A 27,358-nucleotide genomic window follows, 5' to 3' on the forward strand; every position below is an offset into this window, starting at 1 on the left:
ATAGTTGTTACATTCTCAAAATGAAAATACTCTAGATGGGCTGAATTGGGCTGCCTGAAAGCTAGCAGTTCTCAAGGGAACTGTTCACAGCTCTGGAAGTTAAGGGCTATTGTGTGCATACAGACAAATGCAGAAGTCTGAAACTTTGGAGGATCACACAGAGATACATCTGACTGTCCACTTCCCTGCTGAACTCATCATTGAGGCCAGTGACAGGGCAGCTTTATGTCCAGGAGAAATGATGCAGGGATCGAAACTCCAAATATTGGAAAGGGTTATCAACGCTTTGAAAAAAACTCAAAATGCAAATAAGTTTTTATATATCATACCATTTTAAAATTGTTCATTTTTTTTGAGTTTTGATTACTTTTTTTGAAATGTTGATTTAAAAATTTAAGAACAAAGAATCTATTTTCATCATTTTTAAATGTCCCTCATAACCATTAATAAAAACTGTTCAAAAGCTCTGTTCCCATTTTTAACAGCCCATGAGCTGTTTCCCTTACCACACATGTGTGGCGTGTAGGGGTGTCTGTATATACATGTGTTTGTGTGGTGTTGTGTGTGTGTGGGAACAAAATGGAGGTCTTGTAATATAGGGTACAGTCAAAGTGCAAGAGGAAACCTGCTCAACACTGAAATAAGGACAGTTATTCCTTACCTGTAGGGTGATGAACCTGAGGAGTTCTCTGCCACAGAAAACAGCTGATGTTAAATCATTCAAGAAGAAATTAGATATTGCTCCTAGGGGTTAGAAGGAGGAAGGGACACGGGTAGAATGCTGGAATGAGGTACTGAATTGGAATGATTAGCTATGATCGTATTGAATAATGAAGTAGTGCTGAATGGCTCCTATCTTTCTCTTGCTAATTTAATCATGCAAAATCTGGACTTTAAATATAAAATATGTACCACATTGCAAATGAAATCTATTACAGATTACCAAGAGAGCTAGTAACTCATGTCTCTGACCTTCTGATAGTGGATTATAGTCTTCACCAGAAGTCGCTGATCCATCTTTGGTGTGAACCCGTACAATGGAGACCTTTGACGTATCACCCAATCGCAGCACAGGGATTATCACAATTGCTAATTCTCCAGGGTTCTGAGGCTCCTGCACGCTGTATTTTGTTTCAGAAAACCTTATAATTGGTTCTAGTAAAAATAAAGAGACGCATTGGTCACCAACTTCCTTTTGAAAAGAAAGCCTTGATAAGACGCATCGAAAACCTACTGTCTCCTTCATCCTGGATCTTGATCAGCGTTTCATTCTGTTCTCCCACTGTAGCTCCAAACGAGGATTCACTGTGGGCTGCACCGAGAACCAACCGAAACTCTTCCTCCTCTTCGTATATGGTATTGTCCACCAGAACCACTGTGCAGGGTTTCTCTGTCTCTCCTAGGTACCAAACACCATCAGATTAAATCCTGGCAAATGCTTCTGGTCATCACCTTTCAAAACACTGATCAGAACCACAGCCCTGGTATTATGATATGGATAAATAATTCAGTCAAAGGAGATCAAAACTGAATCCATATGATGAGTAAGTTTAATGCACTTTCAAAACATTAAATATAAAACTATTTTTAAAAAAATCAAGATTAGGGGAATAATGAAAGTATAGCTGCGCTGGATGGGTCACGTCTCCAGAATGGAGGACCATCGCCTTCCCAAGATCGTGTTATATGGCGAGCTCTCCACTGGCCACCGTGACAGAGGTGCACCAAAGAAAAGGTACAAGGACTGCCTAAAGAAATCTCTTGGTGCCTGCCACATTGACCACCGCCAGTGGGCTGATATCGCCTCAAACCGTGCATCTTGGCGCCTCACAGTTTGGCGGGCAGCAACCTCCTTTGAAGAAGACCGCAGAGCCTACCTCACTGACAAAAGGCAAAGGAGGAAAAACCCAACACCCATCCCCAACCAACCAATTTTCCCCTGCAACCGCTGCAATCGTGTCTGCCTGTCCCGCATCGGACTTGTCAGCCACAAACGAGCCTGCAGCTGACGTGGACTTTTACCCCCTCCATAAATCTTCGTCCGCGAAGCCAAGCCAAAGAAAGAAGAGTGTATTTGACAAGGCATAATTGAACTGGCAAGCTGTTGAAATATTGCAAAAGAATATTCATAGTGAGAATCTTGTTCATAAAGCATACTTTGGTCATAAATCTTAAATTGATGGGTCTGGGAACACCACTTGGACTGTTACAGGTTTCCTCCTGTAAGTTCAGCAGTGAAGAAACTCAAATGCCTGAGAAGTGAGTCAAACCATTGAAAACTCCATTTTACTGTGGAGGACCACAAAACCCAGCAGCAATAGATATTCACCAAGATAAATGGTTAATTAAACAAAAGTTGCTTTTAATTATCTTTAAACATGAAAACAGAATCACACTTTAACTTATCACTATTGAATTAACTAACCTAACTTAACACCCTTCTAATTCTAAGTGCACATGTATGTAATGTGTGAAGTTTAGAAAATTTCTATGATTCACAGTCCAATCTCACTTCTCATTCTTCCAAGTTCACTGGTATCAGGCAATTCTTATACTGTGCACAGAATTTAACATTTATCAGGTTCACCAGGCTTTGGTGCTTCGAAGGTAAATGGTTACCGCTCAAGAAGGTTCTTGTTGGTTTTCGGAGAGAAATTTGTTGTTCGCTGGACACCCACAACTGATTCCTTGTAACCAGCCAGTTCAATGTCTTGCCGAAGAAACTTGGCTCATCAGGGTTTTCCAGGTCACCATAGAGTTCCTTTTTGTTTCTCTTATTTCAAGTGAAATATTAGGCAGCCAGTCCTCTCTTATTGCATGAACCACAAGGGCTTTGACCAGGCTGAACTAAGCACTCACAACCCGTCTTCCAAATGGGGTTTTCCACAAGCTTGCCCTGGTCCAGTCCCAGCTGCTACTGCTGACTGTAAAACTGCAGAAGTGATCTCTGTCTCTCTCTCTCTGAGAAAAAGCCTTTTTGACTCTCTCTGTTTGCAAAACCACATGACCCTCTTTGAACAACAAGTTCCAGACACTCCAGATAGCCTGCATCTCTGATGAGTTCTTTCATCTATTGTCTTTTGTAAACAACAATCCATTAGTGATGTCTCTTGGCTACTCTCCAAAGCTTTTGCAAAGCATCTTGGCACTAGCCTGTCTAGCATGGGTAAATAAGATCTGGTTTAAAGTGTTTGTATGTGACCTACACTGAAAAAAAAACTGCCCCAATTTATCTCCCAGAAACATATCTATATACAATCCAAACACAACATAATCTGTCATCTGCTTGGAGTTTCTTAGTGGAGATTTGGCTGGAAATCTGAAGAATTCTATCCCACGTGACATTTCAAGAATATGGATGCATCTTTTTTTTCTCATATGGCATTTGCTTTGACACTCATTCCATCTCTCCCATCTCACCACATGCAAATGCTCCAGGTGATGAAAAGAATGGTTAAGAGCGGTAGGTTGATTCATTAATATTTCTCCTCCCTAACCTGTCATCCATCATATGATGTAGAGTGTTAAGTTTGTAGTGGAACACCAACTATCATGTACATTTTTTGACTGAAGAATTCTCCTGAACTTGCATGTCAGAGTTAATTGCTTACCAGGTAGGAAGGTAACAATGGAATCATCTGTGTTCGGCCTTTCTTCATAATCTCTCATGACCTCAGCAGTTCCTTGGCGAGTGTAACAGCGGACTGTGGATGTGTTACTGGTGTCACCACTCCGGTACACCATAGCTGTCACATGACCAGCCTTTTCCTTTTGTACATACTGAGAAACTTTGAATTGCATCTTGGGCACTGAAGACACAAAAAAAAAGAAGCAGACCCTTCCTTTAAAGTTCAAAAAGATCAGATTACCCATCTGAGCAGATCAGCAAGTGGGCTGGTTTTCGATTCCATGCCTCAGTACTTACAGTCAGATATGGAATCATTAATGGTGACCAACGTCTTGCTAGGCTCACCAAGCACGGCGTGCATTGGCATACGAAGTACAAGTTCAAAGATCTCTGGCCCCTCAAGGTCAGGCTGCCCTAGGTCATCCAGAATTATAACACGGAACTTCTGCATTGTGACACCAGGAGCAAAGTCCAAATTTCGGCTGATCCCAACGTAATCAACTCCAGCTTGTAAAGAAAATGAAATCAAACAATTTGTGACACAGAAGGCATGGTTCTCATGCAGTGACACACAGGAAGTGTTTAAAAATACCTTGTATGAGGATGCTAAGTTGTTAAACACCATCTGGCAAAGTCGATGGCACTAAGTTCTAAGTAGCGAAGATGTGGGTTCAAGTCCTCTTTGGAACCATACAAATTTATTTTTTGTTCCTTTCCTGTGATTGGCTTTCATGGTTAGCACAATAAAATACACAAATTAAATTGAACCATGAATAACTTGAGCATTGCCTTCCCTCTCCTGAACTTGATTCCACGATCACTAATTCTTGCCTCTTGCACATCTCCAGTTTTCAGTGTAACTTGGGCTCTGGCCTCCAGAATGTATTGCTATTTATGTATTTACAGCCTCCATGAACAGTGATCATTTCTGGTGCTCTGCTCTCTGATGGCCTGAAAGGTTTGGAGAGGAGGAATAGATGGGTGGAAAAGCTTGAAGCTTGGTTTCTGTCAAAATCAGGACTACAATTTAGAAACATAAATAATTGCAGGCAAATAATTAAAGCACTAAATATAACATCAAAATTGAAATCATTAGAACTATGAAATAATTAAAAACAAAACCTAACCTGACTTTCCTTCCAATTTGGAATTGCCTATTCCAGTGAGTGGGGACTTCACTCTTACACCAGACCATTGGTACACAACACCAGCATGTGCCACTCACTACATTTCTGAATTTTATATGCAGGATTCAAACTGACCTGCTGATGGTTCAGCAAGATTCTCTCTGCTTTACCTAAATTTACCATACCAGGCTACTTCAAAATTTAAAGATCCCTTTCAGGTCAGCCCTTAGGTTTCTCTTTTACTCATGAAAACAATCCCAGCTATTTAATCCATGTTGCAATTGTTTAAACGCTCAGTTAGTCAATATTTTTGTACCATCTCTACAGTTTAGTGACGTTTCTGTTAATAAAGAGTTAGGATGAGTATGATCAAATTTAAAGTTTTCTATAATTTTAACAGAGCAACTTTTTTAAAGTTTTTTTCCTTGAGAACTTAAATCCAGTACTTTGTTTCAATTTTTATTGACTTATTAACTCACACCGATAATTTTAACCATTCACGTTCTCCAAGCTCTTCAATCCATATGGATTCTTAAGGAAAACATGGCCTAGTTTATTTTCCTTTCATAGTATAGCAATGTGCACTGACCTGAAGATTAATCGGTCATGTATATGCTTAAACTTAAAATGTAAACTAGGCCCTGAGAATGCAGCCCCTGTCTGGCATTAATTCCCAATTAGAGGCAGAGGTGAAAGCAGCCAAATAGCAGACTGGATTCTGCTCTCTGTTGTGCATAGTTTCACAAAGACCATTACACTGGTTTCCATTGTAGTTCGTGTGTAGTTAAGAGTAACAAAACAAAAGGTTGCTGAGATAAAATTATGTTTCTGTCAGTGACGGATATCTCCACAATTGATCTTAGTAGTCTTGAGTTCTGAACTGCCAAAAAAAAGGAAAATCAAAACTACAAAGCAACACAAAAATGGTCCATTTGGCCCAATAGATCATGAATGGTGTTTATCCTCCAGATCAACTCCTCCTTCCTATTCTATTCCATAACTTCGACTGAGCAAACATTGTTGTGAAGTGAAGAGGACCTAGATTGACAGTGAAGCAACCTCTTCAAACTTCTACATAAACAACAAGCACTTGTGCAAGGTTACAACACTTGTGAGGTTTTGGAAGAAACACTCCCCGAATAACAAAATGTTAACATTGTGTACAGACTCGACCGACAAAATGAATAAAGCAACAGAGGAAATATCGTTTTAGATTTGTACATTCACACACCTTTGGCTGATGTTGGTTCTGTTTTGCGGGATCGCACAGTGACTGTTGCGTTCTTTGACAGGTCAGTCCCCGTCCTCCAGACCCGCACCTCCACATAACCTGCACTTTCATCAACCTGGTAATCCTGGTCTCCAAAATAGAATGCAGGCTCTGCACATAGGAATTGAAAAGGAGCAAGAGGAAGTGAAAACTGAAGTAATGTGGAAGAACAAAATGATCCTCAGAGCCTCGCACTATCATTCATGCTGCAGCAACTTCTTTATTAAACCTGAATGCAATCTTTGATCAAAAAGAAAACCCAGATAGTGTAGCAAAAGGGGATGATTTAGAAGCTTTTTTTTTTAAAAATCACACACCTATGATGCTGCAGAAAGCAGAGTATCCTGTTGCCATAATTATGTCATTTACCAGCCCTCTCTAATGTTGTAATTAGCTTCATTGAATTGGGCTGTCAATCAAATTTGTCGACTAACATAAACAAGGTTAATGAGTGCATTAAATGAACTGGAACCTTTCTTTCGTATAAGCACAAAAAAAAATGTAGTCACTCTTTTAAACCTTGCCAATTTTAGGATGGAATTACACAAATCAGTTTCCATGATTAGAATAAATTTCTTATCAGTAATCAAAGAGATTAACATTGCAGCATTTGTGCTCCAAAATTGCCCTCCTCCAGCTACAGAGAGATCAATAACTTCAGTCATAGCTGGGGTATCCTTGTTTGGTTAAATGGACAGGATTGAGCAGAATTTTTCTGGCAGGACACATACTATCTCAACAGCAGGGTCCAGTTTTGCTGGAAATCTACTTAAGGATCTTGGATCCTGCAATGAATTTGGTTGAAGTTCTGAGACCATTGGGTTTATAGAGAAAGACTTAGGAGACTAAGAGGGAAATAAGTTACCTATTAAAATACATAAACTTGTCATTTTACTTAATTATATTATAGAAAATAGACATAGAACATTATAGCACAGTGCAGGGCCTTCAGCCCACAGTGTTGTGCTGACCTATGTAAACCTACTTAACAACAATCTAATTTTTTCCTCCATCACACACATAACACATTATTTTACTTACGCCCATGTGGCTATCCCAGAGTCTTTTGTATGTTCCTATTGTACCAGCCTCTGTCACCACCCCAGGCAGTGCATTCCAGGAACCCTCCACTTTCTGTGTAAAAAACACACCACTGACACTTCCCCTAACTTTCTCCACTCACCTTAAAGAGATGACCTCTAGTATATTATAGTTTGTGCTTTGACATTTTTTAAAAATAATTATCTTTGAATATCAGAGACAGTAAACTAGTGAAGTCAATTGCAACTTTGACAGTTGATAAAACTACTCCCCAGGTTTTGCAGTTGTCAAGGCCATCAGGATCATTTTGGTGCCAGATCCCCTGCACTGAGACACTATTGCTTTCCACAACACACAGTGGATGGTAGGATTTTGAACCAGTGAAACAGCTGGATGCAAAGAGCCAAAGTGCAGCAATGGTTGCACAGTTTGTAGTGATCTTGGTCAAAGGGGTAGGCCCTTGTTTTCTGGTTAACCAACATGATTCAGCTTAGTATTAGGTATAAAAATAGCTTCAGTAATATGTATTTTCCTTTGGGAGAATAACAACCAGAGTCTCAATGTGGACAAGACGAAGGAGATGACTGTGGACTTCAGGAGGAGAATCAGGAACAACCATCCTCCACTATACATCAACAACTCTGTAGTGCAGAGAGTTGAGAGCACCAAGTTCTGTAAGGTAAAAACATCATGAGATGGGACCGGAGAAGGAGTCACCCAGTACTAAGGAGTAACAGAATGCAGATGTGACCTTGCACACTCAAGATAAGCTTTGCACTAACAAGAATGATGTGCAGCAGACTAACAGAGAAGGATAGCAACAGTTTATTCATTGGACAATGTCATGGTATGATAATTTACTAAGTACGTATCCTGAGGTATAAAAAAAACACCACTTGCTGATAACGGCAGAATGCGCCTTCTCCAACTAACACTGTTAGTTGCAAGTGTTACAATCCGGTAATAAAGAACAAAGAACCTTGATTTCGACTCAGTCTGGTGTCTGACTCACTCATTCATGAACAAAGCAGACCTAACAGTTCCTTGGAGTTCACTTAATTAGTGACATATTGTGGACACTCAACATTTCCACACTTGTCAGGAAGGCACAAGAGTGACTCTGGACTTCCTGAGAAGAGTGAAGTGAGCAAGGCTACCAGCCTCCATTATGTCAACCTTCTGATGGCTGCAACAAAATGTGGTGCAGATGTGCAGAGAAATAGATCGAAGGTCGAACCACAGGACCATAAGAGTGGCAGAGAGGATCGCTAGAGTCACCCTGCCCCCCATCGACATTATATAGCAGGATCATTGTCTGAAGAGGGCACTCAAAATCATTGAGGTCTCCTTCCATCCCGCACACAGCATATTTCAGCTGCTCCTATCGGGAAAGAGATACAGGAGATACAGCACCACCAGGCTGAGGAACAGTTTCTTTCCACAGGCAATAAGAATGCTGAATGACCAAAGGAACTGCTCACACTAGCCATCCGAGACTCTCATATTGATTAAACAGTATTTATTTATTTATTTGTAAAGATTAATACTTGTATTCACACTATGTATTGCTTGTCTGTATGTATATTATGTCTGGTTTGTGTCTGTGTGCTTTGCACTGAGGACTGAAGAATGCTGTTTCGTCAGGTTGGTACTTGTCCAATCAGATGACAATAGACTGATGACTTTAAGCACAGCCTAATGGTCAAAGTATTCCAACATTCATTAAACCTGCTCACTTCTCACTGATGTCAAATATGATGTATATGACTGACCATATCCTCCTGTGGGAACAGCAGGTACCCAGTACCAGCTATATCTACTACACCAGTACCTGTACAAGTGTACAAGCCATAACAACGATTTCTGCCACCAAAGAGGAGTCCCAGAATTTTTGATTTTAATCCAACATTTTAGACAGCTCTGTGCGCCCACAGAATTCAACATACTTTTCTTTATCTGTCTGGTTCATTTTCTCAATCAATGCTCCCTGAGTCCCGCGTCTCAAATTCTGATCAACTCAACTTGAAGATCTGAATCTTCAAAATTAGTTTTCAATCAGCAACTTCAGATCAGTCAAGTACATGGTGAAATACCTCCCCATTCACTGACACCTCCTGAAAACCTGAATTTGTCCAGTGCTGCATTGCATGGAGGTTTAAATTCATTCTGTCAAGCTTTGACAATCACTCCTTGTATCTCACAGTTTGGCCTGGATTGATCAGTGGACTGTTCTGCCATGTTGACTCGAAGATTGGAGGAATTGTAGATGGAGCTGAAGGTTTTCAGAGGTTGCAACAGGACATAGAGAGTGTTGGTCAGAAAAATGGCAAATGGAATTCAATCTAGACAAGTGAGAGATGATGCATTTTGGCAGGACAAATCGAAAAGCTGAGTACAGGGTTAACGGTCAGTTATTTAAGAGTGTGGATGAACAGAGGGATCTTGGGGTTCATGTCCATACATCCCTCAAAGTAGTGGCTCAGGTTGATAGGATAGTTAAAAAAGCCTATGGGATTCTGGGCTTCATTAACAGGGTGATTGTGTACAAAAGTAGAGAAGTCATGTTGCAGCTTCATAAGTCTCTGGTGAGACCACATTTGGAATATTGTGTCCAGTTCTGGTCGCCTCATTTTAGGAAGGATGTGGAGGCTATGGAAAGGGTGCAGAGGAGATTTAATAGGATGTTGTCTGGATTGGAGGGCATGTCTTATAAGGCAAGATTCGCAAAGCTGGGACTTTTCTCTTTGGATCGTAGAAGGATGAGAGGAAACTTGATTATGGTCTACAAAATTATGAGAGGCATAGATAGTTTGGTCAGCCAATACCTGTTTCCTAGGGTGGGAATAACAACCATTTGTCATGTGAATAAAAGCTCTCATGAATGGAGGGAGAACAAATGCTTTTATTAGCTTATAGCTAATGGTAGGGTTCTACAGTAGTCTTCAGAAGGGTTCTGGGTTTAGGCGGGAAACCAGGGTTATGTGAGCAGATGGGGGCGGAGCTGAAAGGCAAGGCCAGCCATCAGCACAACACACTACCAGTGAATCCCAGTTCACTGCACCACCAGAGGACATATGGATAAGATTAAGGGAGGGAAGAATAGGGGAGACATCAGGGGTAAGTTTTTTTTACACAGTTGTTGAGGCCTGGAATGCCTTGCCAAGAGTGGTGGTAGAGGCTGAAACATTAGGGGCCTTTAAAAGACTATTAGATAGACACATGGATGAAAGGAGAGGGTTATAGGGTTTAGCAGGGCCTGTACAATGCCCTGACTACATCTATTACTTTGCTTGATTAGGTGAAGTACATCTACTGGCGAGGATTATTCTGCTCTACCCTCCAACACACAGTAGAATTATGGAGGAGAAATACATCTGAGGTTTGTATGTCTATCATGTACTACCTCTATGGCGGTTTTACTTCTCCAGGATTTAGTTACATCTCTCTTGGCACACCACTGCAGCTTGACAAGTCTCACCCCATATCTAACAATGGTTCTCAAAAATTAATTGTTCCAAGCAAATCCACACTTAACACGAACATAACATGTGAAAGAATGCAGTTTCGTTAGGTTGTACTTGTGCAATCAGAAGATAATAAATTTGAACTTGAATTCAAATCAATTTCTGGGACTTGCTCGTCACTTTTAGCTTATCTTTCTTTGAATAAAGTACCCCTCGTCTGGGTATCTGTTGGTTTCTAGTGGTTATACTATAACAACACTTTTGAGTTGCTCATAGCCTGCAATATTCTCCAGCTTGGCTAAAATCTTTGCCCACAAATTGCTTGATGCCAACAACTGTTGTAATACCATGCAATCACACCGGATGGCTCTACCCTGCTGACAATGAACAAAATATTTGGTTTTCCGAATGTCAAAGAGGATATGACTTCAGTCTCCCAGAATACATCTTCAATTGAAAAATAACTTGTTTTGGATGTTTTCCAATGGAGGTGATGAAGAAAATGAGCTTCTAATAAGATAGGGAGTTAGTAGGTTATTTGGTCACATGGGTGTATTTGGGCCTGTTACTATGATGTATCTCTAAAATTTTTTAAAAAGATGGTTTAATTAGTCGTGAAAGCCTCTACATTTGTCATCGGTACTTTTAATCAAAACAAAGCAAAGGAAAATAAATGTAATTTAATTCTTAAACTAGTAGTTATTTTCAGTGCACTGCATAATATTTGGGACAAAGACACTTTTTCTCTTTATTTACCCCTGTGCTCCAGTTTTAAATTTGTAAACAAACAATTCATGTGATTAAAGACCACATTCCAGATTTTATTAAAAGTTATTTGTATACATTTTGACTGGACTATTGTGGTGTGCATTGTGGAGGGCCATGTGACCGCTCTGTCTGGAACCTAGTCAGAAGTTGCATCACCTGCCAATCAAAGTTAGACTCTGCTCACGCATTAGAACACACCTGACCATAAAGCCCTTTAATCACCTAATGATTACCTGGGTCAGACCTTTAAGCTTACAGTACTATAAAGTTCACCACATACAATCGCTCTCTCTTTTGGCTCTTCAGTGCTGAGACGAACCCTGCTCAACTCCAGTTCGTGATCTGTGGACAATGCTGTGCACCTCACAGGGATCAGGACGGTTAGATAGCATTGGAGCCATGCCCCAATTAGACAAGGAAAAACAGGTAGCGTATTGTAATCCTTGGTTATTATAAATCTGTACATAATTGCTTGCATTGGTATTGTTAAATCCAATGTGACTGAGTTGCACTGTGCTTCTAAGTCTGTACAGATTTGCCAGTATCAGTAGTGTTAAGTCCAATATGACTGATTATACTGTGTTTTATAATTGAAGGTACGAGTGTGTTTATCCCTGTTGCAAACCCCTTAGGTGTGTTTAAATAAAGATCCTTCCTGTGTTCACCCTGTGTCCAGACTCATTGTTCTTTGAACCCATCAAAACGTTCCCTTCCCACACAAAAATCATGAAGAAATTACAGTCCTTTCTATACATAGTCCCCTCATTTTAGGGCACAATCATGTTTGGGACATTTGGTGTTTGTGAGTAGTCAGGTATGTTAATTGCTTCATTGGTGCAGGTATAAGAGATCTAGGCTTGCTTCTAAGCTTTTGATCACCTTTGGAGTTTATATTGCTATTTTTCTACATGAGGATCAAAGTTGTGCCAATGAAAGACAAAGAGCATAGTAGTAAGCTCTGTAATTGCGAAGGAACTGGTAGCCCAAGGAAGACCTCCACTGTGGATGACAGAAGAATTCTCATCATAAGGCTTTTTCAGGTGCATTTGATGCTAAGAATGCACCTGAAGAAGCAGAGCGGCCCTTTAAATTGCTGTTCAGGTGGCAGCGTTTAAAGCACAACGCTGGCCATCTGAAGGACACAGCTGCACAGGATGCGGCTCTGAGCACACTCCAGCTCCTGCCCAGTGTCAGCTGTGATCAGCAGCCTGACCCTTTAACATCCACTTTCAGCCAGCTGCATTCAGGTGGCTGGGGGAATCACTGAGCTGAGCTGATTATCCCTCTCGGAGGAGGGTTACGTAGCTCGCCTCAAGAGTGCCTCCTGCACATCCAGGTGGCCTCAAAACCGCCGCATATTGCCTAAACATGCGGCTTTACATGCGGGGCAAATGGCCACCTATAATGAAGCAAAATCCCCAAATGCCTGTCTGACAGATCAGAAACATTCTTCAAGAGGTAAGTGTGGATGTGTCAATGACGATTGTCTGCAGAAGACTTCATGAAGAAGCTAAACTGCAAGATGCAAACCACAAATTAGCCATAGAAACCGGATGGCCAAGAAGTATTTAAAAGAGCCTGCAGAATTCATATAAAGGTCTTGTGGACAGATGATACCAAGATTAACCTGTATCAAAGTGATGGCCAGAGCAAAGTGTGGAGGTGTAAAGGAATTGCCCAAGATCCAAAGGATACCACCTCATCAGTGAAACAGTGACGGGGGTGTTATGGCCTGGGCATGTATGGCTGCCACAGGTACTGATGCACTTATCTTCATTAATGATGTAACTGTTGATGGCAGAAGCAAAATTAATTCTGAGATATTTAGAAAAATCTGCTCAAGTTTGAGCTAATGCCTCCAAACTTATTGGACGGTGCTGTTTGATGATTGATGGGGAATTGGGAACCTGCAGTTCCAGTAGGTGTTAAGCATGGGATCACTGTTCCAATCTCGACTAGGGAACTGGGGTCCACTGATGATGAGGAATCAGAAGTGACAAGTCCAATGGTGGACTTGTTGATAGATCAGGTCTGTGACCTCTTTGAGCAAAGGGCAAGGGAAGGCTCTTTGGAGCCTTGGACAGGCAATTGAGGATTCAGGGGTTGTGAACAAAATTCAAGAGACAATGTGGAGAAAGGGTTTTGTCAATATTCAGGTATCTGCCAGATTTTCCTTATGAAGGGCCCAGGCCGAAAACCTTGGATACTGCATGACCAGCTGAGTTTCTGCAGCACATAATTCCATTGCACTTTTGTCAATATTTATGTTTTATTTGATGATTCACAACTTCCAAAAAAATGAATTAATGAAACACAATAAGAAAAATGAGCATAACAGTTCTATACACAGCTGAGGAACGTCTTCTTAAACAGTTTATTACAGATTTGAGTTTATCAGACTCGCAACAATTGGTCCCTTGGCCTCTGGCTGTTAAGAAAATACGAAGCAGCCTATCCTCCACCCCCTCCCCCCCACTCCTGTCCCTGGAGTTCTCACAATTGATCTTTTTGAAATATTTCATTCCTCTCAGGTGATGTGTGCAGGTCATTATGCTTGTAACATGGTTCTAGTGCATCCCACTGCTGCCCATGCAGGAATGTCATCAGGTGGCACATGCAGCTTGTGCTGCCCATTGCCCACCAGCAGGAGTAGGCTGTGCCTGGGGTAAGTTTGCTGATGACACCACAGTTGTCGGTAGAATCACAAACAGCAATGAGGAAGCGTTGAGTGGTGCCACACGAACCACTTTGCACTCGACAAAACCAAGCAAGCAAAACCAAGGAGATGATTGTGGACTTCAGAAGGAAGCTGGGTGGAAACACGATCCAGTGTTCAGAGGGCTCAGTAGTGGAGAAAGTCAAGAACTTCAAATTCTTGGGTGTCAATATCTGCAAGGATCTGTTCTGAAACCTCCATGATGATGCAATCACGAAGAAGGCTCGCCAGCGGCTCTACTTTGTGAGGTGTCTGAGGAGATGCCACTGAAGACTCTTGGAAACTTCTACAGGGGTACTGCAGAGAGCATTCTGGCTGGTTGCCACACTGTCTGGTGCAAAGGTGCTCAGGACAAGAAAAATCTCCAGAGGGCTGCTAAATCGCTCTGCGACATCATGGGCACCAGACCGCTCCATCAAGGACATCTACAAGAGGTGGTGTCTTAAGAAACCTGCCTCAAAGACCCCCACCAGCCAAGCTATGCCCTCTTCACTCTGCTATCAATGAGGGGAAAGGTACAGGAGCCTAAAGACGAGCACTCAGTGGCACGAACTCAGCTTCCTCTCTGCTGCCATCAGATTCCTGAATAATCAATGAACCAAGGACCTTACTTTGACTTTTTGTGCACTATTCTTATTTATTTTTTGTAAGGTGGTTTATATGAATATTTGAACTGTGATGCTGCTGGAAAACAATGAATTTCAAGGCAATAAATCCTAATTCTGAAGTGGTCAGCACAGATTGGTAACCAATTCAAAGTTTTACAGAGATGTTGTTTGCACTCCTTCCGAATGTGCAGGCTACATTCAGTCAAAATTCAATCTTTATTTGTATTTGCTTCATAAAAGCCTTGGAATAGGACAAGTTCTTTCACTATTGTTACTCTTGAGCAGAATTAACATAGAATATTCAGCCTCGTAGCAATGATCCTGCTTCAGTCAAGCGTAAATCACAGGCTTTTGAGTGAATGTTTATCGCTGAGCCCGATTAACCACAACTCTTCTGAAATAAGAGTGTTTTAGATTTCATGACAAATCAGAAAAGGAAATGAATTGACACCACCACTCTGGAGGAGGAGATAGTCATTTTCTTTCATCTGCCTCCACAGAATAGTCGCATTGTTCCAGCTGAGCACAATAGTTTTTTTCTCAGTTGTGGTATACCTTTGTACCAATATGAATAAAACAACAGACTCTTTGTGTACATGGACAGTCCTTCATTTCCTGATACACTAGTTATTATTTTCTTACCATACATTTAGCTGTGCAATTGGCAAGCTCAGTAGCATGGAAAATAGCAATGTGGGCAGGAATTGGCCACTGGTCTACAGACCAATCTCTCATCCATTTTCTTGCTGTGATGTTAGAAATATAGTTTATTATCATGTTTACCGAGATACAGCTGAGAGCTTAGTTTTGTGTGCTATCCAGGCATTGCAAAGGTTCATTTTTGATTTAAAATTCATAAAAGCAGCCACGTGGTAGCAAGTTTAACCACAGTGTTAAAGCTGGGGTTTTACCATTTTAACACTACAGGCAAATCAGATCCATTTACAGCAGCTTCCTGTATCCCATTTATTTACGAGAATGTTGGCTTTACTACTAATCTTGGACTGCTTCCAATTATCTCTGAATCTTTATCTCTTATGAATTGACATTTTTCAGAATTGTGAAAATCAGAAAGAGATTACATTCGTGTCCTCATTCATATTCGAGCAGCTGCAACAATATTACAGCAGACAGACTTCCTTTACTATTCAGTTTCCTTAGCTCCTCTACACCCATTTTCACTGCAAAGACTGAACAATTTTTGTCTTGCTTGAACATTTCGCTCTTAATAGCCACATTGCTAAGGAATCAGCGGAGACTCATTTTACCGTTAGTGAGAGGCTATAATTTTCAGGATGTTGGCGAGTTCTGCATTGGTTCTGCACCCTATTTTGGCTTCAGGCTGACAAAGAACCGACTCCTCTGCAAGAACAAAGGTAAAGAACCTCGTATAGAATTGCTATATCATATTTAGTCTTTCTTAAAATAAAAGGTGCTAATCTATCGTCTCAAACATCTCACTTACCAAAAAGGAACCACAAAACTTATGTCTTCTGAAACTTGGACAAATTTCAAGATCTCAGACACAAATATCATCTTTCATCACATTTAATATGAAAGCTTTAGCCTGCATTAAAATACCAGAGGAAACAGATGAATTCTTAACAGCTTGCAGTTTTTAAACTTGATTATCCAAGTAATCCACGTAGGTCAATAATCTTTATACAGGATCTCTTGGGGTTTGCACAGGATGCTAACAACTTTGATCAATCAATCACTAGCAGACTGTCACATAGAAAATGGAATTTATTCCGTTTTGACTGCATTATCATCATTGTATGTGCAAGCCTATCAAATAAAGCCCCAGGGACTGACATTCTCAATCTGGCTCCCCTCCCACTTCCAGGATAATTTATGCCAATCTTTTACATTCATCGAATGAAACCCTACCTTCGTTGTTTTCCACAGTGGTGAAACAGAAGTGCTTGTAACCTTTTTTTTATCCCATAATGATTTCCTAATTTTCATTGCCCCAATTGCTTTGAAAGTTTTACATTAGTTATTTTGACTTGCAACAGAACTATTTCAGTTGTTTGCAGATTAGGATAACACTGGAATTTTTAATGTTCTTTTTTATCTTAAAAACATTGAATTTTAAGATATTAATGCCGAAAAATACAATACAACTCCAAAACAGAAGTGATAAGACCTCACAACATAAATTCCAGACTCTGCCAGGGCTGTTGTATTAGGATTGTTGATACTCTACACTCGGGTTCATTGGTTTTACACAGCTGCCAGCATTTTATTGCATAGCTAACAGATAAGGTTCCATCCTTTAAAGGGATATTCTATTCAAAGGCACATCATGCTGCTGAACTGAGGAGGTTAGGAAGAGGAGAAATTTGTAGCCACATGGATATCCCCAGTAGAGGTGCTGACTCACAGCTCCAGTGACCCAGGCTGATGTTGCCTTTGTGGAGTTTACACATTTTTTTCTGTGAACTCATGGGTGCCCTCATTTCCTCCCTCATCCCCAATATATGGTTGTTCGGAAGATAACTGGCCATTGTAATTTCCCCTGCTGATTAATTGAGTAGCAGTGTGAGATGTTAATGGGAATGTAACAATGAAGGGCCAGATTCCCTTCAGGATTTCTCTATAATATTATTCTATAGGTTTATCAGAAATTGACCAATGCTTTGTATCACTGGTGTCCTTCATTGCAACTTCTACCATTCTATCAGCCTTGATTAAGATCAAGGAAGCACAAAAATCAAGAATAGATAGTGATGGACTTCCATCCACTGTGCCACTTCTATCGGAAATAAACATGGGGCCCTTTACAGAATGCTTATCAACAAGTGAGCGCACTATGGTGTACAGAAAATTATGACCATACAACCCTACAGGTAGTCTTCCAAGGAATGGTATGTGCAGCTAGGTCAGAAACTAGTACGTTTCTAAGAGGTCTATGCCAGTGGTTCTCAACCTTTTTCTTTCCTCTCACATACCACTTTAAGTATTCCCTATGCCATCAGTGCTCTGTGATTAGTAAGGGATTGCTTAAGGTGGTATGCGAGTCGGAAGAGAAGATTGAGAATCACTGCTCTAGACCTAAATGTTACTGAAATATTTTGCTTGAGAAAAATTGTCCTTAGCCCACTTCCTTTGGAGTTATGAAACTGTGCACATAACGAGTCAATTAGGTACGATTAAAACAGTGGTTTACAAACTTTTTCTTTCCACCCACATACCACCTTAAGCAATCCCTTACTAATCAAGTGAATTGTTGTTTCACTTGGAAGCATAGTTTGGAGCCCTGAACAGAGGTGAGGGAGGAGTTGATGAGGGAGTCATGGAGGGAGCAGTCTCACAGAAGGCTGAGAAGAGAGGGGAATATGAGTCTGGTAGTGGTGGAAATGGCAGAGGATGACATGTTGGATGCGGAAGCTGGTGGGATGGCAGGTGAGGATAGGGGGAATGATGTTCTTGTTGCTCGTAGGGCCACAGGGACTTGGGCAGATTTGTGGTTTATGGAGGATATGCAGGTGAGGCCAGAGTAGATAGTGGTAGAGGGGGGAAACCACATTGTTTGGAGAAAGAGGTCATCTCTGATGATCTGGCATGGAAAACCTCACCCTGGAAGCAGATCCGATGGAGGAGGAGGAATTGAGGGAAAGGAATTGAATCTTTATAGGGCACAGGGTGGGAAGAGGTGTAGTCAAGGTCGCTGTGGGGGGTGATGGGTTTGTAGAAGAAATCTATTGAGAGTTTGTCTCCCAAGATTGAGTCAGAGATTGAAAAAACTGTGTTTCTAGAAATGGGCCAAGTGAATTTGAGGTTAGGGTGCAAATTGACAGCAAGGTGGATAAAGTAGATGAGCTCATCACAGGTGCATGAGACAGCTCCAAAATAGTCATTAATGTAGCAGAGAGGGGCCTTGCCTTTGTAGACTTGTAGAGTAGATTGCTCCACGTAGCAAACAGAAAGGCAGGCATAGCTGAGGCCCAGGCAGGAACCCTGGCTACCCCTATAACTTGGAGAAAGTGGGATGAGTCAAAGGAGAAGTTATTGCGGGTGAGGACAATTTCTGTCAGCCAGAGGAGGGTAGTGGTGGAGCAGGACTGGTTAGGTCTATTGTTGAGAAAGAAATGAAGGGCTTTGAGACAATAGGCATGGAGATGGATGTCTATAGTGATTAGATGCCCATGGTAAAAATTGAGGCAGTTGAGTTCAGGGAAATGAAAGTTGTTGAAAGGATGGAGACCATGTGAAGTATTCCGGATGTAGGCGGGGAGGGAATGGACCAGGGGGGACAAAATGGAGTCGACATTTGCAGATATCAGTTTCGGGGTGGGGGGGTGGGGAGGGCGAAAGCAATGGGTGTGCCGTGATAATTGGGCTTGTGGATCTTGGGTAAGAGGTAGCAACAGGCAGTGCATTGTTGGGAAACAATGAGGCTGGAGGCTGTGCTAGGAAGACAACTGGAAGTGAAGGGCACTGTGTTGATCCAGACTACAAAATTTCATCTTAAAGCAAGGCAGTTTCATCTAAGCTCCTGGAGTCAACCAGAGGAGAGAGTCCTAATCTTTCCAGATCCAGCTGATGTATGGTAATTAAGGTGGATTGATCAAGAGTCATACAGGTTCCTTCCATACATGATAACGACCATGTGATTCATAAAGAAATCTGGGTGATAAGGAGCAGCCCAAAGCATCTTGGGAGTCCAGCCCAACACCTTCTTAAATCTGAGGAAACCAGCAGCTCAGTTCAATTAGATGGGCCATTTACTTTCAGTGAAAATTCTCCACTCAGAAGTTATTGTTCAGGAGATCTAATAATATGGCAGCTACTATAAGAGATTCTTACAGGCAAATATCCTTTTACTGAACAGCAAATCTGTCAGAAGAGACTTTAATGATACTGGGCAATTTATTTATCCACCAGTACTGTGCACAACAAGGAGATGAGTGTTTGGTTCAGATTGACATCAAATATAGTGTGTTGCTTCTGACACTTTTCTGTTATAGGTGTGTTTCCGAATCCTATTTGCAGTTTGTATTAACAGCATTTTTATAATTATGGTTGACTGCATACAGAAAATCATTCTTCGTTACACAAGCTCAGTGTTCTCTGATTTCAGTCATGTACGATGTACTTAACATGATGGCACTTATGAACTTTCACATTCAATTATTATACTCTAGTCTCTGCTAAAATTTCCTAGTGGTATTTGATCTTTCTTTACTTTTCTCTTTGTCTTTAACTGCCTCTTAGTTTAAGTAAGGCTTCAATTACACTGAATAACTGGTCTTTATGTGCATCAGTGAGCCTTGGCATTCCATTCTAGTAATCACAGTTCAAGCGACATTAATATTGGTCGTTGTAGAAAAGGAACACCATTTTTATTTAAAGGAGCAACTCTGACTGCTGTCTTTCAGAAAGGATTCCAGCCTGAGTGAAATTTTATACTTCAGACTAGATGTTAGGAAGTAAATAAATTAATATTATCCAATATTGTCTTCAAGTTCGGTTTACTTTTGTCAAACAGGTTACAATTGTTTTTCAATAAATTGCCTGCTTTTATGTAAATCTTTTTTTGACTTTGATTCTATTTCTTTGCTTCTTTGTTAACAATTAATTAAAATGAATGAAAGAAAAATTGGCTTGTGAGATCTCCAGTGAACAAAGTGATCAAAATAGATAAACATAGCTTGGTCCAGGTACCAGGCTGTTTTGAAAACAGATGGAGGACTTTGTCGGTTATTTCTCCAGTGTTGCTCCTGTCAACTACCTGGCAAACCTGTAGCTTATATAAAAAAAAGAGAAAGAAATAAATGGAACAAGAAAATTTCTATTTAATTGATTCAATGTGGCTTTAGCAGTTTCTTGAAAATTGGTAAACAGCTCTGGTAAAAAGAACTCTAAATTCAATTTCTCCAAACATTTTTTCTATGAACTACAGGTGAACAAATATAGGATTAATGTAAATGTGTATTTGATGGTTAGCATGGATTGGTTGGCTGAAGGGACAATTTCCATTTAATATCTATCTCTGACTTGATAATCAAGTTTTATTTTGGCTAACAGCATAGTCCTGTCTTAGACAACAACCTCCACCAAGCTCTTTATTGATTTTTGCCTGCAACCCCCACTTCCCGCCCAATTTAAAGGTGAATGAGTAAGATGTGGCGCTCCTATGCAGATGGGTTTTAAAGTGCTGTCATAAGAGACTGGCCACATAACTCAAGTATCATAGATGGTGCACCCTGCAGACATTGAACCCCAGTGGTGGAGTGAATGAATTGTTCAGAGTGGGGTACAGGATGCCTATCAAGCCTTGTATTGGATGGGTATTATTGGCACTGTATTCACCCAGGTAAATGAAAAGCAGTCTGTCATCTTCCAGATTTGTGGCTCTAGTTTTAGAAAAGTTGGGCATCAGAAGGTGAGTCACTGAAGGTAAATTGAAGGTGGAGTACTTGTTGATACTAATGTCATTGAATGGCTGAAGTAGGTGGTTAGATTCTCTCTTGTTGGAGATGGTCATTGTCTGGGAGTCTGCAACTTCTGCAACTTACCAACTGTCAGCACATTTCTGTGTGTTGTCTGCATCTTACTGCATATGGTCATAAGCTGCTTCACTTGTACATGTTCTAAACAGCACTAAACAATGTGCAATCATCATCTAAGATGGATGGGTCAAGGATACCACCCTGAGGAACTCCTGCATTAAAGTTCTTGGGTTGGGATGATTAACATACGACAATCGCAACCAATCTTCCTTTGTGTGACATTTGATTCTAATCAAGCCTTTGATATGCATTGACTTTATTTTGGGCAGCACGGTTAGTATTGACAATGCTATTACAGCACCACTAAACCGGGTTCTAATATGGCGCTGTCTGTAAGGAGTTTGTTCGTTCTCCCCGTGTCTACTTGGGTTTCCTCCAGCCGCTCCAGCTTCTTCCCGCCTTTCAAAATGCACAGAGATTGTAGGTTAATTGGGGCAGCACAGGCTTATGGGCCAAAGGGCCTGTTACCATGCTGCATGTCTAAATTTGAAAATTTGAAACACTTAAATTTAAAAAAATTAATATAAAAAAAATGCTCCTCTAAAATTATATCTGTTCCCACTGCAGGCTCAGACAAATGTGCCTAGTAGTTGGAAGATCTCTGTTTTTGGTGCTTTGTGGTATGATTGCATTTACTGTTCCTATACAAAATTTGAAAAGCTGGCCAATATCCAGTGTAGACCATATTAGGGTGGTTTACAAATGTATCCAATTTTAAAATGGGACCTGCACATCCTCAATGAGAATTGTAACCAGGCACACCATCCTGTTCCATAGCATATAGTGAAAGCAGTGTCATCCCTAAAAAAAACCATGGGAACCTGATGGAGGTAAACAAGGAGTTTGCAGATGCTGAGGAACTAGAGCAATACACAAAAAATGGTGGAGAGACTCAGCAGGTCACATAGCATTCATGGAAAGCCATAGAAAGCCGATATTTTGGTCCTGAGCCCTTCTTCCTACTTGAAGACACAAATAATAGAAAACTGCAGGTGCGGTAAATCTGAAACCAAAACCGATAATGCTGGAACACTAGCTGGCCAGGCAGCAGCTATGGATAGTAAAACAGTCAGTTGAGTGAAAGGTCTACTTATCCAGTCCTGGGTCACAAAAGGAACATGATAAATCAGACATCATGGGTACAGCAAGGGAAATGGTGCAGAGATGCAGGTGGATCCATGGGCTGTTGGCCATTGGGGTTCTGTTCACATCAGCACAGTCTGGACCTACACCTTGTGCATTGCAGTGTGGTCAATGGAAGAGTTGGAGATCAGATGCTGCTCATCTGACTTGCTTTATCCTTGGTCTGAACACAGAGTACAGAATATTTTGTACTTTTCTGATCCAAAGGGCCAGTTGCAGAAATATTTGATTGAATGCCATTACCTATCTTCATAAAAAGGTCAATTTAGTTCAGTTATTTGTTTAATTTTCTTTATTTACTTGCAATTTAAATTCAATAGGACACAATGCAGGAGCTATTAAAGACTGGGTTTGAATCTGGCACCCCAGTGTCTGAGTGGGTTTCATTTGGGTATTCTGGTTTCCTCCCTCAAAATATATGGGGGTTATAGGTTAATTGGGGTATGTGGGCCAGAAAAGCCTGTTACTGTGCTGTGTGTCTATTTATTTTCAAAATTAAAAAAACTACCAAGATAGAAATTACAGTTTCAGTCTTAAGGTATGACTGTCTTAAAGTTTTAAAGAAGAAAGATCTATTTGGTGTCTATTTTATGAGTGAACAGATAAGTATTGCATGAATGCATTAAACTTTTGTCTGATGATCTCATACTTACCATCAAGTTAAAAGTGCAACTATTGGTTAAGATCTTCCAGCAGCTAGTTTTACTCAAGACCAAACATATAAGTAGGGTAGCCATCCCATATTGTGTCTGATATATATATAATATATAGATAGAGAGTGTGTGTGTGTGCGTGTGTGTGTGTGTGTATTTATCTATATATATATATATATATAGATACTTTGGCTTGGCTTCGCGGACGAAGATTTATGGAGGGGGTAAAAAGTCCACGTCAGCTGCAGGCTCGTTTGTGGCTGACAAGTCCAATGCGGGACAGGCAGACACGGTTGCAGCGGTTGCAGGGGGAAAAATATATAGATACACACACCATTTAAATGAAATGGTATTGTAAAAACAACAAATGCAAACACACAATATATGGTAACCTATGACCATGTCCTCTCGATTGGCCACCCAATATAAGGCATCTCAATCGATGTCTAGTTTTAAGCCAAGTGAAGCACACAGAGAGAAAGGGGGGTAAAAAAAACACTAACGTTTTGTCATATTTCCTCCAGTAGTACTCATGCTAAAATGCAATTGGAACCTTTACTGTTTTCTGAGCTCGATCTTGAAATATATTTAGTGGGCCTTTTATTCCTAACAATGGATTAGCTCCTCTTTTATTTTTTCCTTCCTGTTCTTTAAAGCAGGATTTCATGAAAGGCAGATTGAACTCAACACCCAGGCCTTCCTGCTGCTGATTGGATTTCCATTAGTTTTGTCACCTGCTTATGGAATTAGCGCTCTCACTGTTGGTGAATTACAAAGCTCCATACAAGTCAAATGAAAACCTGTGGAACAATGAACTCCTCCCTCCCTTGGGATTCTTTGATTTTTTAGGGCTAATTCTCAATTCATTCTAACAATATCTATTATACCAAGTGGCAATTAATGCTAAAATGAAAAAGATTATGATTTACTTTTAATCTATCATTTTACAGATTTTTAGCCTCTTGATATAGCTGGTGTAAATAATCCAAAATATGGAAAACCTGGACAGGAAAATCAAAGAATTTATTTGGAGAATAAATCTATGTAGATTTGTGACAGTGACTAAAAGCCCTTCTAATTTATACGTTAAATCATTCTTTGACATCACTCATAAACTACTGGCAATCAGAGTGATAAAAATCCAGGTTGAATCATTCCAGACTAAGCAACTTTGAAACCTGACTGGTGACAGATGACAGAAAATAAGGACCACAGAAATTTCTCCTGATCAGCTTTCTCTGAGCAGAACTTATGCATTGACACTTAGTTGTACAGTCCTATGTTAACTTTAGATCTTTGCTGGATCTTATATAGAATTAGATAATTAGTGTAGATCCATAAAACAGATTCAAAGCATGCCGGACCACAGAATGCTGGACTGGAGAGCTTCAAACTTTATTATTAAGTATGGAATTTGTGCAGTGTCAAATTGAGGAACTCGCAGTTTCTGTTTCATGTTGGCAATAAATGATCAGGTGAAAACCTTTTGATGAAGCAATTTAGATTATAACTGAACTTGCCTTGACAACTAATTTACTGCAGACATGGGCTGGAATGTGGGAAAGCAGCTATTCTGTATGTCAATATGAAGCTGAGAAAATTGTAGCCGAGTACTGCTGCTGGTATTATAGAAATTACAGCTCCTTTCAGCTGGCCTTGGAGAGACCATTGGAATAGCAACCGGCTGTTATAGATTCCAGAGAACCCCAAAAACCAGCAGTAATAGGTATGCACCACAACACAGAGTTACTTAAACAAAAGTCGTTTTTAATTATGATTGAACAAGTAAACAGAATTAAACTTTAACATTACTTAACCTACCTAACTACTTAATTCCCCCCCCCCCCAATACTAAATGTGTAATGTATACTTAAGGTTAGAAAAGTTCTTTGGATCACAATCCAATCTGACTGGTTGCAGGCAATTATTGTACTGTGCACAGAAATTAGCATTAACAAAGTTCACCAGTCTTTGGTGCTTAACAGGCAAACGGTTACCACTGAGGAGGGTTCTTGCTGGTTTTCAGAGATTCCTTTTCCAGGACATCCACAATTGATTCCTTCTCAACCAGTCTTGCTGACGAAACTTGCCCCCTTCAGGGTTCTCCAGATGATCCTCTTTCTTTCAGGACACCTTTCAGACAGCCAGCCTTCTCCTTTGACTAGACAGTCTTCCAAAAGTTTGCCAGCTTTGTCCTTCTGGAAATAATTTCTGTGACTCCTCTCTCTGTTTCACACCCTCCCTCTCTGAGAGCAAAACAGTTCTACTCTGCCTGCAAAGATCATATGTTCCCAGGCAAGCTGCTGTCGATACTTTGTTGCCTCTTGCAAAAAGCATTCTGCAAAAGTCCTGCAAATATTCTGTGTTTTAAAATGTGTGTGTGCAAGCTGCTCTAACAATTCCACCCAAACCACCTCTGTAACACGGACTCAGTGTCATAACAAAATTAACATCCCAAAACACATCCCTTCATTCTTTTGGTAGGAGAGAGAGATCATTCCAAATTTAAAGATAAGGATTATCATAATCTGTAGCCCATGACTGTTTTCTCTATAAAACTAGAATCTTCTTTTAATCTTTTAACTGGGACCAAACATCTGTGAAATTATCTCAATTTAAGTTATTGGCTGTCCTAAGCATTGCATCAACTAGTGAACTTGTGAGTGCAAGAATGTTAATTCATATAAAAGAACTTCAGAAATTTTACACTACTGGTATGAGAACTGGAAAGATGGTCAAGGTAAAATGCTCAGAAGTTCAACTGTGCAGCAGCCCTCCAGCCTTACTCCCAATTAATCATTAAAATTTTGTAATACAAATCCCCACCCTCAAGTTTTGGCATTCCCTACCCCCAGCTCTCTTACCCAATCCTCTACATGTCTATCATCTAACATTCCCCTACCAATCTGCCAGCTGCCCAGCCCCAATTCACTGATCTGCCAATTGCACACTTTACCACTCTTATGTCAACCAATGCATACAATACTAAGACAACTGTCACCTAATCAATCTATTGGTTATATTGTGTTATATGGTTATATTGTGTACATGGATATGAGGGAGTTGGAGGGTTATGGGTGGAGAGTGGGAGGAGGGAACTAGTGGAGTTGTTCAAGTGAACTGGCGAGGACTCGAAGGGCTAATATGGCCTGTTACCACACTGTAAACTGTTATATGGTTATTATCTAACAATTCCCCACCACCAAACCACCATTCAAAAATTGCCAAACTTCCACTGGCTGATTTCAACCCTTGTCTCTTCCCTGATGCTTCTGTTACAGAGCTGTCAGAGGACCCCAAAAACCAGCAGCAATGGATATGCACCACAACACAAAGGGGTACTAAAACAAAAGTACAAGAAAATAGAATTAAACTTTAACTTATTACTATCAACTTACTTAACCTACTTAATCCCCCCTCTAATACTAAGCGAAGGTGTGTGTAATGCGCAGGTTTGTGTAATGTGTATGTAAGTGTAGAAAAGTTCTTTGGATCACAGTCCAATCTTACTGGTTACAGGCAATTCTTGTACTGTGCACAGAAGTTAGCATTAACAAAGTTCACCAGTCTTTGGTGCTTCACAGGAAAATGGTTACTGCTCATGAAAGTTCTTGTTGGTTTTCAGAGAGAGATTTCCTGATTTCTTTCCAATCAGTCTTGCTGACGAAACTTGCCCCCTTCAGGGTTCTCCAGATGATCCTCTTTATTTCAGGTCACCTTTCAGACAGCTAGTGTTCTCCTTTGACCAGGCAGTCTTCCAAAGTTTGCCAGCTTGTCCCTCTGGAACTGAATCTGTAGCCACTTTCAGGTGGCCAGAATACCTGACTGTAAAGCCACCTATTCTACACCAATGCAGCTGTCGGGTGGCCACCTGAAAATGGAGAACCAAGCCAGGAGGAGCACGTACCTAACCCTCCTTGGGTAGGTATATTCTCCAACTCAGAGAATCCCCCGTTGCACCTGAAAGCAGCATTGGCAAAGCGGCTTGCAGCTTTCAGGTGCCTAGCAGTCCCCGCTGCCTGACAGTATCCCAGCGTGGGTCGTCAGGGCTGGGGCGGTCGGCGCGGGATGTCAGGGCTTGGGCAGCCGGTGTGGGATGTCTGCACTGGGATGCCCGGTGTGGGTTGTCAGTGCTGGAGCGGCCAGCACGGGACATCGCCGGCCGCCCCAACCCTGACTTCCCACACTGGCCACCCCAGCCCTGTAGTTCCACACTGGGGGGCTGTCAGGCAGTGAGCAAGGGGCTTTCGGCAGTGGGGAGGTGAGCTGTCAGAAGGCTGCCCCTGCCCGACTCAGGAACCGGTGTTTGCTCTGCGGCACCTCTCCCCGCTTCGGACCTTTCAGGTGGCAGAACACCACCTTCTGCACTGCCACCTGAACGTCCCTTCGCAGACACCTGCAGCTACATTCTCCAGGCAATTC

At 41.0% G+C, this 27,358-nt stretch overlaps 1 protein-coding gene across 1 annotated transcript in view; it reads right to left on the minus strand.

Moving 5' to 3' along the window:
• Positions 1-27,358, minus strand: part of frem3 (Fras1 related extracellular matrix 3) — a 174,859-nt gene that overhangs the window by 39,657 nt on the left and 107,844 nt on the right. Inside the window, exons 7-11 of the mRNA XM_069923127.1 lie at positions 5,987-6,136; positions 3,926-4,135; positions 3,612-3,809; positions 1,235-1,399; positions 973-1,155 (exon numbers count right to left, since the gene is read on the minus strand). Coding sequence (XP_069779228.1) covers positions 973-1,155; positions 1,235-1,399; positions 3,612-3,809; positions 3,926-4,135; positions 5,987-6,136 — 906 coding nt within the window. The remainder of the gene's footprint in view (positions 1-972; positions 1,156-1,234; positions 1,400-3,611; positions 3,810-3,925; positions 4,136-5,986; positions 6,137-27,358) is intronic.

This window comes from Narcine bancroftii, chromosome 3 (assembly GCF_036971445.1).
Source record: "Narcine bancroftii isolate sNarBan1 chromosome 3, sNarBan1.hap1, whole genome shotgun sequence".
Classification (NCBI taxonomy): domain Eukaryota; kingdom Metazoa; phylum Chordata; class Chondrichthyes; order Torpediniformes; family Narcinidae; genus Narcine; species Narcine bancroftii.